Consider the following 16,121-nt stretch of genomic DNA (forward strand, 5'->3'; position numbering starts at 1 on the left):
GAGTTATGAGTACACAAAAAGAAGAAGAAGAAATCTTCTCCAAAGATGTATTGTGCTTTTCCCAACACCGAATGAGTGAATTGGCTTCTTACCAGATCCAAGCGACCCCCCGTTACAGAGGGTCACCACAGGCGACAATAGTCAAAGGGTGTCCGGATAGCGATTCCTCCTCAAGCGATCCTGGATCTTTCACGCGGTAGGGTTATGGCTGTTATTCCACATGTCACTCCCAACTCAACGTGGTATCACATAGGGAAAAACATAGGCTCCAGATAGTGTAAAACCAAAAGACTTTAATTTGCAAAAACGAACGTGTACACTTACATAAAAGACTTTAAAAGCAGGTTCAAAACAGAAGCGTGCACCGGCCGGATGCACGCCAACGCAAAGACCGACCCGTCCTTCCTGGTCCAAAGAGCACGAACACGACTGGGGTGACGTGGTGCGAACGTGTCGACGTCACCCCAGTCGTGTTCGTGCTCTTTGGACCAGGAAGGACGGGTCGGTCTTTGCGTTGGCGTGCATCCGGCCGGTGCACGCTTCTGTTTTGAACCTGCTTTTAAAGTCTTTTATGTAAGTGTACACGTTCGTTTTTGCAAATTAAAGTCTTTTGGTTTTACACTATCTGGAGCCTATGTTTTTCCCTATGTGATACCACGTTGAGTTGGGAGTGACATGTGGAATAACAGCCATAACCCTACCGCGTGAAAGATCCAGGATCGCTTGAGGAGGAATCGCTATCCGGACACCCTTTGACTATTGTCGCCTGTGGTGACCCTCTGTAACGGGGGGTCGCTTGGATCTGGTAAGAAGCCAATTCACTCATTCAGTGTTGGGAAAAGCACAATACATCTTTGGAGAAGATTTCTTCTTCTTCTTTTTGTGTACTCATAACTCAGCTGTTTGAAGTTTGTCCTTCACTGCTGCACTCCACTTGAAGCTTTATTTCACTGGTGTTTGTTTACTATATGGACATTTTATTATTATCTTTTTTTGACATACAACTATATGGACATTATATAGGGTGTCTCTAAATATAATTTTTTTCTTGGTATTTCACTTATGTAAAAAGATTGCAAAATTTTTTTCATATTCTATTCTATTTTTTAATTTTTATTTTTAGAGGTACATGCACTGAGTTTGATTTACTCATACTGTGTTTGGGGAACTCACACTCTTGACACGTATTTATGTTTTGTTTTTTGCATTTAAATTGCACTTATTTGTATATGGTTTTCATTATACTTTGGAGGTGGTCTTGGAGATATTAAGACACTAAGACCCATATCGTGGGTCTGGCACATATACATACCCTACTCACATTTGGGTATTTGTGGTTAGCGCAGTTCTTTCTTTTTTCTATTTCTGTTTGGTGTATTCTTGGTGTACATTTTGAATTGCAGCTTCCGTTCAATACCATTTGTATTCCGTAGCGCAGTTTCTTCCCCTTTTTTCGCAAGTTCCTTCCCAACCATTATCTGTGGATAATCAGCATCTCTTTGGACAAAGGCCCTGGCTGGGTATTTAGCCTGCAGGATCTTAAGAGCTTGCCCTCTGGTAAGCACGCATTTTATGTGGTGTAGGTGCACTGTGTTCAAGAGATGTCATATCACAAGAATCTACATTTATGTGCAATTTATGGACTGTTCATTTATTGTTACCACTCATATTGTTTGTGTGTTTTTAGTTCACACTAGGGCTGTGGAAATTAAAGATTAATTACTCTATTCATTTTTTTGAACGATCAAAATTATTTTGATCGGTACTTACCTCTCCACTGGCTTCCGGTTCTTCAGGGAGTTCCGCCGGAGAAAAAAAAATGGGAAGCACATATACAAACGGTTGTAATTCCTACACCGTTCACCTGATTTGGATGTAAACGGAGGGACTTGGGGAAGTGGGGAGGAGTCCGGTGACGTTGATGTCCATGACGTCAGCGGACTCCTCCCCCCTTCCCCAAGTCCCTCCGTTTACATCCAGATCAGGTGAACGGTGTAGGAATTACAACCGTTTATATACGTGCCTCCCATTTTTTAAGGGACCAAAAGCAATGGGACAATTGGCTGCTCCGCTGTTCCATGGCCAGGTGTGTGTTATTCCCTCATGATCCCATTTACAAGGAGCAGATAAAAGGTCCAGCGTTCATTTCAAGTGTGCTATTTGCATTTGGAATCTGTTGGCCGTCAACTCTCAATTGGAGATCCAAAGAGCTATCAATATCAGTGAAGCAAGCCAAACCCATCAGAGAGATAGCAAAAACATTAGGCGTGGCCGAATCAACTGTTTGGAACATCCTTAAAAAGAAAGAAAGCATTGGTGAGCCCAGCAACACCAAAAGACCCGGAAGACCACGGAAAACACCCTTCACAACAGTTGGCCAGATCCAGAACACTCTCCAGGAGGTAGGTGTATGTGTGTCAAAGTCAACCATCAAGAGAAGACTTCACCAGAGTGAATACAGAGGGTTCACCACAAGATGTAAACCATTGGTGAGCCTCAAAAACAGGAAGGCCAGATTAGAGTTTGCGAAACAACATCTAAAAAAAAGCCTTCACAGATCTGGAACAACATCCTATGGACAGATGAGACCAACATCAACTTGTACCAGAGTGATGGGAAGAGAAGAGTATGGAGAAGGAAAGGAACTGCTCATGATCCAAAGCATACCACCTCATCAGTGAAGCATGGTGGTGGTAGTGTCATGGCGTGGGCATGTATGGCTGCCAATGGAACTGGTTCTCTAGTATTTATTGATGATGTGACTGCTGACAAAAGCAGTAGGATGAATTCTGTGTTTCGGGTAAATATTATCTGCTCATACTCAGCAAAATGTTTCAGAACTCATTGGACGGCGCTTCACAGTGCAGATGGACAATGACCCGAAGCATACTGCGAAAGCAATCAAAGAGTTTTTTAAAGGAAAGAAGTGGAATGTTACGCAATGGCCAAGTCAATCACCTGACCTGAATCCGATTGAGCATGCATTTCACTTGCTGAAGACAAAACTGAAGGGAAAATGCCCCAAGAACAAGCAGGAACTGAAGACAGTTGCAGTAGAGGCCTGGCAGAGCATCACCAGGGATGAAGCCCAGCATCTGGTGATGTCTATGAGTTCTAGACTTCAGGCTGGAGTTGACTGTAAAGGATTTGCCACCAAGTATTAAAAAGTGAAAGTTTGATGGATGATTGTTAATCTGTCCCATTACTTTTGGTTCCTTAAAAAGTGGGAGGCACATATACAAACTGCTGTAATTCCTACACCGTTCACCTGATTTGGATGTAAATACCCTCAAATTAAAGCTGAAAGTCTGTAGTTAAAGCACATCTTGTTCGATTTATTTCAAATACATTGTGGTGGTGTATAGAGCCAAAAAGATTACAATTGTGTCGATGTCCCAATATTTATGGACCTGACTGTATACTGCACATTGTACAGCAATGTACAAGCCCTGTCCCATCACCACCAAGCACTGTCACTGATCCCATCCCCTCCACCAAGCACTGTCACTGATCCCATATTCTCCACCAAGCACTGTCACTGATCCCATCTCCACCACCAGCACTGTCACTGATCCCATACCCACCACCAAGCACTGTCACTGATCCCATCCCCACCCAGCACTGTCACTGATCCCATCCCCACCACCAAGCACTGTCACTAATCCCATCCCCACCACCAGCACTGTCACTGATCCCATCCCCACCACCAAGCACTGTCACTGATCCCATCCCCACCACCAGCACTGTCACTGATCCCATCCCCACCACCAAGCACTGTCACTGATCCCATCCCCACCACCAGCACTGTCACTGATCCCATCCCCACCACCAAGCACTGACACTGATCCCATCCCCACCACCAAGCACTGTCACTGATCCCATCCCCACCATCAAGCACTGTCACTGATCCCATCCCCACCACCAAGCCCTGTCACTGATCCCATCCCCACCGCCAAGCCCTGTCACTGATCCCATCCCCACCACCAAGCACTGTCACTGATCCCATCCCCACCACCAAGCACTGTCACTGATCCCATCCCCACCACCAAGCACTGTCACTGATCCCATCCCCACCACCAAGCCCTGTCACTGATCCCATCCCCACCACCAAGCACTGTCACTGATCCCATCCCCACCACCAAGCCCTGTCAATGATCCCATCCCCACCACCAAGCACTGTCACTGATCCCATCCCCACCACCAGCACTGTCACTGATCCCATCCCCACCACCAGCACTGCCAAGAAAATGTTTGCCCAGGGTCCAATCAATATAAAAGACGGCCCTGTATATACTAGGGCCAATTAATCAATTGAGGCATTGTGTACTGCATAGTTGTCAACATTGTAAAAAAAAAAATCGGGACACTTTTTTGGCAGTAGGCGGAGTTGTATTATAATTAGGGGGCGGGACATGCGGTTATAGGTGCGGCATATAAAAAGCTGAAAATGCTGCATAATGAGTCTGAGATGAATGCGGGGGGGAGAGGGAGACAGAGAGGGAAAGGAGAGACAGCAGCCCCCCCCCCCCCCCCATCCTACACCACAATAGTAATATGTGTTTTCCAGAGTTTGACAATCAGGAGATAAAGATACTCCAAATACCTGGTGTTGGCGCTTCAATCATCCCGGCGCCATGATTGTTATGGTGTCAGGATGATTGAAGCGCATTATTTCTATTATTACATTGTAATATGAAATGAAATCATTCCACTCACCATAATGCAGAATCAGTGGGAGCCATGAGCGCGTCAATAGCCACGTTGCCTGCCACCCGATGCCATCAGGTGACCCCACCAGAGTCCCTCCTTACATCAGGTGCCCCATCAGAGGTACCTTCCTCACATTTAGGTCCATCAGCGGAGCCCCTCCTTACATCTGGTGCCCCTCTGACATCCAGACTGCCCCCCCCCACATCCACAGACCGGCCCCCACATCTCCAGACTGGCCCCCACATAATGCACAGACTGGCCCCGACATCCACAGACTGGCTCCGACATCCACAGACTGGCCCCCACATCCCCAGACTGGCCCCCACATCCCCAGGCTGGCCCTCACATCTCCAGGCTGGCCCCCACATACTGCACAGACTGGCCCCCACCTCCACAGACTGGCCCCCACATACTGCACAGACTGGCCCCCACATCTCCAGACTGGCCCCCACATACTGCACAGACTGGCCCCCACATCCACAGACTGGCCCCCACATACTGCACAGACTGGCCCCCACATACTGCACGGACTGGCCCCCACATACTGCACGGACTGGCCCCCACATAAACAGACTGGCCCCCACATACTGCACAGACTGGCCCCCACATCCACAGACTGGCCCCCACATCCACAGACTGGCACCCACATACTGCACAGACTGGCCCCCACATACTGCACGGACTGGCCCCCACATACTGCACGGACATATGATCTCCTGTCCTCCAAGCCGTCGTTGCCGCCCTGACTTTGAACTGTGGCGCCGCCCACACTGCACTTCGCAGACACTGGCAGCGGCGCCGCAGCATCTGAGCTCCATTGAAGACCAGCTTCTGGTCTTCTTTAAAATTAGCGGCCGGAGGAGACATTGTCTCTGCCAGCCGCGGACCTCTAGCGGTCGGCGGCGAAAAACAGGAAATTTTAATTTCCCGGGACAAAACGAATTTCCCGGGAAATTCAGGACAGTTGGCAACCATGGTACTGGTAGCTTTGTACACTAAATTCTTGCTATCATTAGACCCGTCACATACACTGGGCAGTAATCTATTTCTATCCCCCTTGGTGGGAGTGGAGATGACCCCATCAATAAGTATATACAGTACATACACACACAGCACAAGGCCGTGTTCACACTACAAGATGTTTCTCGGGGGGGGGGGGGGGGGGGGCTGCAGTTCCTCTGATCTCCACAAGGTGGTGATCTCACCACTGCTCACACTGGAAGACATGTCAGGTACAGGCAGGAAGTGATGTCAGGTACAGACAGGAAGTGATGTCAGGTATAAATAGGAAGTTCCAGGTGAGAGGTGAGTCGAGAGGAGACATCACGGGAACTGGCAGTAGAGGAGGTAATAAGATATTATTTTCTACTTATACTAAGCAACCTCCATTGCATCATCTCCTATCACCAGCAAATACGACTACACACAGAGTATATATATAGATATATATATATCTATATATAGTATCCATATATTAACCTCTTCAGGGTCAGGGCACCATTCATCGTGACCGATGATGGATCTACATTGCTGGATGACATGATTGATGATGGATTTGAATAACGAGAATTTTAGTTTTTCCTTTTTTTTTTTTTTTTTAAATAAAGAACTTTGTTGCAGCGCGTGTATTTATTTTCGTTTTCCTTTAATAAGTAACTAGGAATGCTATGTACTGCTTCATTTATGTCGGGAAGAGTGGATAGTTGGAGGCCACCTTATTCTATAAAGGAACTTTCAGGTTCCTCTTTCGTGGATCCTTGCATATCTTGGCTAGGAATGTGCAGATGAGGAACCTGGCCTCCAACAACTTAACAAGCATAAGGGTCTAGTATGGATTGGGGGGGCTCCAATTTTTTTATTTTTCATGGCACCCCTCCTAAAACAGAAGGCCATATGTCCTGCAGAAGAAACAAGAAAATGATGTAGGGTCACCCCAATATCCATACCAGACCCTTATCGTAAAGGTGAACCTGATGAAAGAAAAATATGAGGGGTTCCTCTCTATATTCTGGAAGGTGTTTCCTTTATTATAAGGGTCTAGTATGGATTTTGGGGGGGCTCCAATTTATTTATTTTTTTACATGGCACCCCTCCTAAAACATAGAAGGCCATATGTCCTGCAGAAGAAACAAGAAAACCATGTAGGGTCACCTCAATATCCATATCAGACCCTTATCCTAATGGTGGACCCGATGAAAGAAAAATGTGGGGGTTCCCCTCTGTTTTCTGGATGGAGTTTCCTTTATTATAAGGATCTAGTATGGATTTTGGGGGGCTCCAATTTTTTTTTTTACATAGCACCCCTCCTAAAACATAGAAGACCGTATGTCCTGCAGAAGAAACAAGAAAACCATGTAGGGTCACCTCAATATCCATATCAGACCCTTATCCTAATGGTGGACCCGATGAAAGAAAAATGTTGGGGTTCCCCTCTATATTCTGGAAGGAGTTTATTTTATTATAAGGGTCTAGTATGGATTTTGGGGGGCTCCAATTTTTTTTTTTACATAGCACCCCTCCTAAAACATAGAGGGCCGTATGTCCTGCAGAAGAAACAAGAAAACCATGTAGGGTCACCTCAATATCCATACCAGACCCTTATCCTAAAGGTGGACCTGATGAAAGAAAAATGTGGGGGTTCCCCTCTATATTCTGGAAGGAGTTTCCTTTATTATAAGGGTCTAGTATGGATTTTGGGGGGCTCCAATTTTTTTTTTACATAGCACCCCTCCTAAAACATAGAAGGCCGTATGTCCTGCAGAAGAAACAAGAAAACCATGTAGGGTCACCCCAATATCTATACCAGACCATTATCCTAAAGGTTGACCTGATGAAAGAAAAATGTGGGGGTTCCCCTCTATTTTCTGGAGGGAGTTTCCTTTATTATAAGGGTCTAGTATGGATTTTGGGGGGCTCCAATTTTTTTTTTTTACATGGCACTCCTCCTAAAACATAGAAGGCCGTATGTCCTGCAGAAGAAACAACAACACCATGTAGGGTCACCTCAATATCCATACCAGACCCTTATCCTAAAGATGAACCCGAACAAAGAAGAATGTGGGTGTTCCTCTCTATTTTCTGGAAGGAGTTTCCTTTATTATAAGGGTCTAGTAAGAATTTAGAGGGGATCCCCCACATTTATTTCCCCCATGCTTGATGCTCACTTTGTGAACACAAATGATAGCTCCTCAAACTGCTGATGAATGTCAACCAACTGGCTGGTGATTCTAGCTGTTGTCATTGACCAACCATGATTGTCATGTTCCCCCAGCCAGTTTTGTTTACGAACAGAAGCAAACAGGGGAAGGAATTGGCATTTAGGCTTCATTCACATCTAAATTGTTTGTCGTGCCGCGCTCCCGGGGGCATTCATTGGTAATGGCGCCCCAAACACGGCAAACAGACTCACGGTTAAAAATGTGCCAAGCTCAAAGACCAAAAAGGCACACAAGCTTCTGTGGAGCGTTTGTCACGCATAGTTTAGCCCATTCTGCACAAAAGGGTTCTATTCAGAGGCAATGCTTCTTATGACATCACACTGACCCAACAATGACCTCACAGCAATGCTGAGGAAAACAACATCGTTAAAATAGACAGTTCAGAAACACAATAGACTTTACATCCAATAATAAGACCAAAGCGATCACGGGTTCCTGGGCCCAAGAAAAAGAGCAAACACAGAACAAAGTAGACTAAATGTGTCTCTAACTCGGGGCAATAGGACAGAACTGGGAGTAACTGAGCATAACATCTTCCCTCCTATTAACCCCTTTATGTCTTCATCCTAATATTGTGCAACCAGCACAGTCCAGATAATTCTCTGCTATCCATCTATAGATCACATGATGATGGAGGAGGACCGGAGTCACGTGACTGAGAGGATACTAAACCTCACCCTGGAGATCATCTACCTGCTGACCGGAGAGGTGAGGAGGATTCTGGGAGGTCACATGACATCACTCTTATCTCTATTAATAAAACACAGACCTGACCGGAGAGGTGAGGAGGATTCTGGGAGGTCACATGACATCACTCTCATCTCTATTAATAAAACACAGACCTGACCGGAGAGGTGAGGAGGATTCTGGGAGGTCACATGACATCACTCTTATCTCTATTAATAAAACACAGACCTGACCGGAGAGGTGAGGAGGATTATGGGAGGTCACATGACATCACTCTTATCTCTATTAATAAAACACAGACCTGACCGGAGAGGTGAGGAGGATTCTGGGAGGTCACATGACATCACTCTTATCTCTATTAATAAAACACAGACCTGACCGGAGAGGTGAGGAGGATTCTGGGAGGTCACATGACATCACTCTCATCTCTATTAATAAAACACAGACCTGACCGGAGAGGTGAGGAGGATTCTGGGAGGTCACATGACATCACTCTTATCTCTATTAATAAAACACAGATCTGACCGGAGAGGTGAGAAGGATTCTGGGAGGTCACATGACATCACTCTTATCTCTATTAATAAAACACAGACCTGACCGGAGAGGTGAGGAGGATTCTGGGAGGTCACATGACATCACTCTTATCTCTATTAATAAAACACAGACCTGACCGGAGAGGTGAGGAGGATTCTGGGAGGTCACATGACATCACTCTTATCTCTATTAATAAAACACCGACCTGACCGGAGAGGTGAGGAGGATTCTGGGAGGTCACATGACATCACTCTTATCTCTATTAATAAAACACCGACCTGACCGGAGAGGTGAGGAGGATTCTGGGATTCTAACATGATATTCTTTTTGGTTCCCCAATACAGAGATTTCCTCTTGTGAGGTCAGGTGATCATATGACCATCACAGTGCCTCCATGTGACTCCCTAAAACCTGAGAGACACAACATGGAGAAGATTCTAGAAGTCACCAAGAAGATGATGGAGCTGCTGACAGGAGAGGTGAGGAGGATTCTGGGAATTCTGGGACATTATCCAGTAACAGACAAGGGATGTGTCTGGATGGTGACTGTATCATTGTGTGTGTCAGGTTCCTATAAGGTGTCAGGATGTCACTGTCTATTTCTCCATGGAGGAGTGGGAGTATTTAGAAGGACACAAGGATCTCTACAAGGACGTCATGATGGACAATCAGCCGCCCCTCACATCACCGGGTAAGAGGAGACTTTATTGTAAAGGAGAGAGCAGTACGGAGGCTCCACCTAGATCCGCCATCATCTGATAAACACATAGAAACAATGTATTCAGTCAGTGTGTGTGTTTCCTACAGATGGATCCACTAATGGGAACCCACCAGAGAGATGTCCCCGTCCTCTGTATTCCCGGGATTCCACACAGGAAGGTCACACCATCCCCCACCATCATCAGGTAGATGAGGAACAATTATTGGTAGTTATACTTTATACACAAGTGTGTTTGCTATAATAAATGTTTTATTATATATTTAGAAAGGAAATCTTGGGGATTTTAATATCATTATCAAAGAAGAATTTAAAGAAGAGGATGATGAGTATGGGGTGATGGAGTTTTCCGAAGAACACACAGATCTTAACGATAACGATGTTATGAAGGAGCCAACTGAGAGATGTCCCCGTCCTCTGTATTCCCGGGATTCCACACAGGAAGGTCACACCATCCCTCACCATCATCAGGTAGGTGGAGTTGAGGGTCGGGAACATAAAGTGATTGAACACTCTGACATGTGGAGATGATGTGTGGACTCTACAAGATGATATTTTCTATGTGATCTCACATCATAAATACTTCTATGTTACAGATGTTATTTTTCTGCCATTCTGTTGGTTTAGGGTGAAGATCTGATGACCATGAAAGTTGAGGGTGAAGTAGAAGAGACGTATGTGAGGGATGATCAGCAATATACGGAGGAGGCTGGAATGACGAGGACATTCATAGAGGAGGACACTCCTACAGAGATCAGCACAGGTGACCCATCATATATTCTTTTCTTATCTCTGCTCTGTTACTGCTCACTGATTGGCCTACACTTGTGGTTGTGTAAAGAGCATGGACCTCCCAGCCCCATTGGTTCCTGCTCTTCTGACAAGGCTGTGTAAATGTAGAAGTGATCTCGGAGGAGGACCAAAGAACATTTGACTGAAGAGGGGGGAAAAGTCCCAGCTGGTTGGGACCTCCACAGAGAACATCTCCTCACTCATATCTACCTGATCCAGATGGGATTTTGATGGAAGTGAACTAACCCTCTCATATCTATTGATGATGTTTTTATATTTTTCCAGGACACACCATGGAGAAACCCTCAAAGGATCGTCTCACTTTATCTCCAGGTTGTAGAATGGAAGATGAGGACATCACAGGAGATTGTGGAGGAGAAAAGACAATGATCTCCATTATGGATGGTGGACTTCACAGTGTGGATAGACCATGGAATCCCTCCGACTCCGAGCAACCTCGTACTGTGGGGGATGGTACCGGAATTCAGGGGGAGAAGATATTTTCCTGTCCGGAATGTGGGGAACGTTTTAGCTCTGAATTAAGTCTTTCTGTACATCGGAGATCTCACACGGGGGAGGAGCTCCATTCCTGCTCAGAGTGTGGGGAATCTTTCCTATATAAATATCATCTTACTGTCCATCAGAGACTGCACATGGGTAAGAAGCTTCATACCTGTCCTGAGTGCGGGAAATATTTTCCCTTTAAATCATCGCTGGTCACCCATCAGAAATCTCACGCCGGTGGAAAGCCCTATTGTTGTCCCGAGTGCGGGGAAACTTTCCCACGTAAATACCATCTTACCGTCCATCAGAGGTCACATACGGGCCAGAAGATCAATTCCTGCCCAGAGTGCGGGAAAGCTTTCCTTCATCAATCAGAACTGGACACACATCAGAGGTCCCACACGGGGGAGAAGTCCTATCCGTGTCCCGAGTGCGGGAAATGTTTTTCTCAGAAGTCCAACCTTTCTGCCCATCAGAGGTTGCACACGGGGGAGAAGCTTTATTCTTGCCCCGAGTGTGACCGAAGCTTTAATAATAAATCGGCACTAGTGACGCACCAGAGGTCCCACACGGGGGAGAAGCCGTATGCCTGCCCTGAGTGCGGGAAACGTTTTGTATGCAAATCCAATCTCGCTATGCATCAGAGGTCCCACACGGGGGAGAAGCCGTACTCCTGCCCTGAGTGCGGGAAATGTTTTGTGAGGAAATCCCTGGTTTCCAGGCATCAGAGGACCCACGCGACCCTCAAGACATAGCAGGATCTTGCGTGTCTTCTGTGGAAAGAAATATTTTGCCGTGCATCATGGATGTCAGACAGGGAACACGCGTGGCCGAGGGCGCATGTTTCAGTCCCTCTCGTAAGTAGGGCTGCCGCCTTTTCTTCAAGTCAAACCCGAACACTTTAGCAGAGCACAGCAATTTTTTTAATAGTATAAACTATAGATATACTTTGCGATTAAATAACATTTCTAATCATATGAAGTTAATCACAAGAGTTCCCTCTTTACATCAGAGTCCACAGAGTTCCCCTTTACATCAGAGTCCACAGAGTTCCCCTTTACATCAGAGTTCCCCTGCGGGTCGCACGCACCGCTCTGTGTGGTCACTGAGTCTATGAGTGACTCGGCTGTTCACAGATCTGAGTATGGAGTCGATCCTGGCCCCTTATCATGTGATCAGCTGTCAGCCAATGACGGCTGATCACATGATGTAAACAGAAGTTCGATAATCGGTATCTTTTTTCCCCTCACGCTAAAAAAAAGCCGATCACCGGCTTCTGTCAGGGGGACACCGGTTCCTCACACAGAAAGCTGCGGCTGCATTTTCTGTGCCCATCCGTTTCAGCTGCCAGTGCCCATTGTGCCACCTATCAGTACCAAACAGTGCCACCCATCAATGCCCACCAGTGTCTCATAATCAGTGTCACCCATCAGTGATCATCAGTGTCACCCATCAGTGATCATCAGTGTCACCCATCAGTGATCATCAGTGCCACCTATCAGTGCAGCTTATCAGTGCCACCTATCAGTGCAGCCTCATCAGTGCTTGTCAGTGACCATCATGGACCATCAGTGCTAGTCAGTGACCATCAGTCAAGCCTCATCAGTGCTCGTCAGTGACCATAAGTGCAGCCTCATCAGTGCTTGTTAGTGACCATCATGGACCATCAGTGCTCGTCAGTGACCATCATGGATCATTAGTGCAGCCTTATCAGTACCCATCAGTGACCATCATGGACCATCAGTGCTCGTCAGTAACCATCAGTGACCATCATGGACCATCAGTGCTCGTCAGTAACCATCAGTGACCATCATGGACCATCAGTTCAGCCTCATCAGTGCTCATCAGTGACCATCATGGACCATCAGTGCTCGTCAGTGACCATCATGGAAAATCAGGGCTCGTCAGTGACCATCATGGACCATCAATACAGCCTCATCAGTGACCATCATGGACCATCAGTGCTCATCAGTGACCATCATGGACCATCAGGGCTCGTCAGTGACCATCATGGACCATCAGTGCAGCCTCATCAGTGCTCGTCATTGACCATCATGGACCAGCAGTGCTCGTCAGTGACCATCATGGACCATCATGGACCATCAGTGCTCATCAGTGACCATCATGGACCATCAGTGAAGCCTCATCAGTGTTCTTCAGTCACCATCATGGACCATCAGTGCAGCCTGATCAGTGACCATCATGGACCATCAGTGCTCATCAGTGACCATCAGTGCACGTCAGTGGCCATCATGGACCATCAGTGCTCACCATGGACCATCAGTGCAGCCTCATGGACTATCAGTGCAGCCTCATCAGTGCTCGTCAGTGACCATCATTGACTATCAGTGCAGCCTCATCGGTGCTCGTCAGTGACCATCATGGAACATCAGTGCTCGTCAGTGACCATCATGGACCATCAGTGCAGCCTCACCAGTGCTCATTGGTGACCATCATGGACCATCAGTGATCATCATGGAACATCAGCGCACGCACATCAGTGAAGGAGAAAAAATTTCAACATTTTATAACAAACTGTAAAACGGTTTTGTTGTTTTTTTCAAAATTTTCAGTCCTTTTTTCTTTTATTTATCAAAAAATAAAAAACCCAGCAACAATTAAATACCACCAAAAGAAAGCTTTATCTGTGTGAAAAAAAAAATGATAAAAATGTCCTCTGTGTACAGTGTTGTATGACCGCGTAATTGTCATTCAAAGTGTGACAGCGATGAAAGCTGAAAAATCGGTCGGGACACGAAGGGGGTTTAATTACCCGGTAAGCAAATGGTTAAATTCATTTTTGGAATTGGTTTTTCTTCTACAGTATGTTTTTGGTTTCCGCCCTGGAGTTGTTGAAGGACCCAACTCTCACCCTCCGATGTTCTAAGTTCATAGACCCGTAGGTAGCACACCCCAACGTAGGAGCTGCAGGTGAACATGGACCCCCCTCCCAACTCCCGCACAGCCAAGCACACCGAATCTTTACAAGTCAGAGAAGAGTCTGCGGCTTTGTTTTTCATTATTTATTAGAGGGTTCATAACTTGGATAGGGATGGAAGGGTTATGGGATGTCCACCTGACTTCAGGGACAACTTCTTATATACATCTATATGCAGTCTCCTCTTCACTTTTCCCCCTTGTTAGCTTCAGATGAATCACTCTTGAATGATCTAACAGACTCCTTGCCAGATCAGCAATAGCCCATTACAGGCAGGAACTTGTAGCCCCCTTTAAGTGTAGTGCACGTGGAATGAAACAACTTGCGACCTCTCCTCTGTGGCCACTGATCCCTGCACCACTGTTCAGGCACTTCCAACCAACCCGGCTGCAGCTGCCTTTTTCACCAGCCAGCCTGGCTGTCCCTCAACACCAGTCCACCCGACTGACTTCACCAGCCCATCCGGCTGACTCTCAGGATATCTCTCAGGGAAGGATGGCCCATGTCTATTTATGGAGTTCTCATTCCCCTGCCAGCCCACTGCTGAGGATTGGCCAAGGCTCCATAAATATTCTAGGCAGCTCCTCCCAACCCTCTAGTTCTAGAAGATTCTCCAACCTTCTAGACCAGGGGGGAGGCACCAGAGAGCTGTCAGGACAAGAAATCCAGCCCTAAGTTTCAATGAACCCTGACCTAGATTCCATAGCTCAGGCTTAGCCCTGAGCTAAATTATATTTTGCCCCTTGGGGAAGGATAGAAGACTTAAGCCCACTGCTGTCTTCAAGGGAGACTGGCTACATGTGGCAGTCTACCCTCCTCCCCTTTGTTAGTTCCCAACAATGTTGCACTGCTCACTCTGTCCTCTCTTGCTCCAGTGCCTCCAGGAAGACCTCCTCGTGTGTTTTGGCAGGATACTTCCACACCCGAGCCCCAGCCTGAGGCAGCACAGCCCCCCTCCCAGACTAGGGGGCACCAACAGCTTCCTCAACACTGTATCTCCATCTTCCACCCAACGTACCCTGCTGGCATGGCCCATGTCTATTTATGGAGTTCTCAGTCCCTGCCAGCCTACTGCTGAGAATTGGCCAAGGCTCCATAAATATTCTAGGCAGCTCCTCCTAACCCTCACCCTCTAGTTCTAGAAGATTCTCCAACCTTCTGTCAGAAACCATGAAATCAGACTGAGGCAGAAGTACAGTTAAATCACACTTGTTTAATAATAAAAGTGAATCGAAAAAAAAAAAAACGTAGTCAAACTATAGCCAGAGTTCAGGAACCGGAATGGATAGTCAGACAAACCAAACATCAGGGAGCCGGAGATACGTAGTAAAACAGCAAACAGGATCTGGAGCCAGAAGGGATGTCAGCCATGCAAGTCTTTTAACAGGAATGCAGGAGAGCATCTCTGTGATGTTGACCAAGGCGAAGGCAGAGATCCTCTGGGCTGGACAGCTTAAGTAGGCAGGACTGATGAGCAGGATATCATCAGCAGCAAAGTAACTGTGGCGAGAAAAGAGCTGGCAATTAGCCGACAGCTGAGCAGGAAGCTCAGAGAAGGAAGGGCTGAGCCTAGCCCTGACATCTTCTAGACCAGGCATGAGGCACCAGAGAGCTGTAAGAATAAGTCACCCAGCCCTCCGCTTCAATGAACCCTGACCTAGATTCCATAGCTCAGGCTTAGCCCTGAGTTAAACTATATTTTGCCTAAACGAACTTCTAGCACACACACTAGAGGGTTCTACACTTATAAAGCACAAGGGAAGAAACCATAGCAATGCAGGATTGTTCCAGCAGTCAGACCTAAATCTCATGTCTATGCTAGGAAGTCATGGAAGGTGACACATCTGACAAAGCACAGCCCACTTTGAGGCATGTTTGATAAAAAGCAGACAAGCTAAGAAGAAATGCTGAGATGTCAAAACCTTCCACTGACCAAGAATCCTAAATGATGCCCTGCCATAAATGGTCCTGTCGTAAACAGTCTGGTGAGAAATACACATCTTTGGTTTTTGACTAAATA

The 16,121-nt window shown here is 46.5% G+C and overlaps 1 protein-coding gene across 1 annotated transcript; it reads left to right on the forward strand.

Annotated features, from left to right (window-relative positions):
• The first annotated feature begins 6,003 nt into the window (after positions 1 to 6,003).
• LOC143955701 (uncharacterized) lies at positions 6,004 to 15,312 on the forward strand. Its single transcript, XM_077465813.1, has 8 exons — positions 6,004 to 6,057; positions 8,548 to 8,636; positions 9,494 to 9,628; positions 9,717 to 9,840; positions 9,957 to 10,054; positions 10,135 to 10,338; positions 10,495 to 10,630; positions 10,945 to 15,312. The coding sequence occupies exons 2-8, from the start codon at positions 8,553 to 8,555 to the stop codon at positions 11,916 to 11,918; spliced, it is 1,755 nt and encodes a 584-aa protein (XP_077321939.1). The 5' UTR covers positions 6,004 to 6,057; positions 8,548 to 8,552; the 3' UTR covers positions 11,919 to 15,312.
• The last annotated feature ends 809 nt before the right edge of the window (positions 15,313 to 16,121 follow it).

Source organism: Lithobates pipiens, unplaced genomic scaffold, assembly GCF_037356315.1.
Source record: "Lithobates pipiens isolate NorthernLeopardFrog02 unplaced genomic scaffold, aLitPip1_a1.2 Scaffold_35, whole genome shotgun sequence".
Lineage (NCBI taxonomy): Eukaryota > Metazoa > Chordata > Amphibia > Anura > Ranidae > Lithobates > Lithobates pipiens.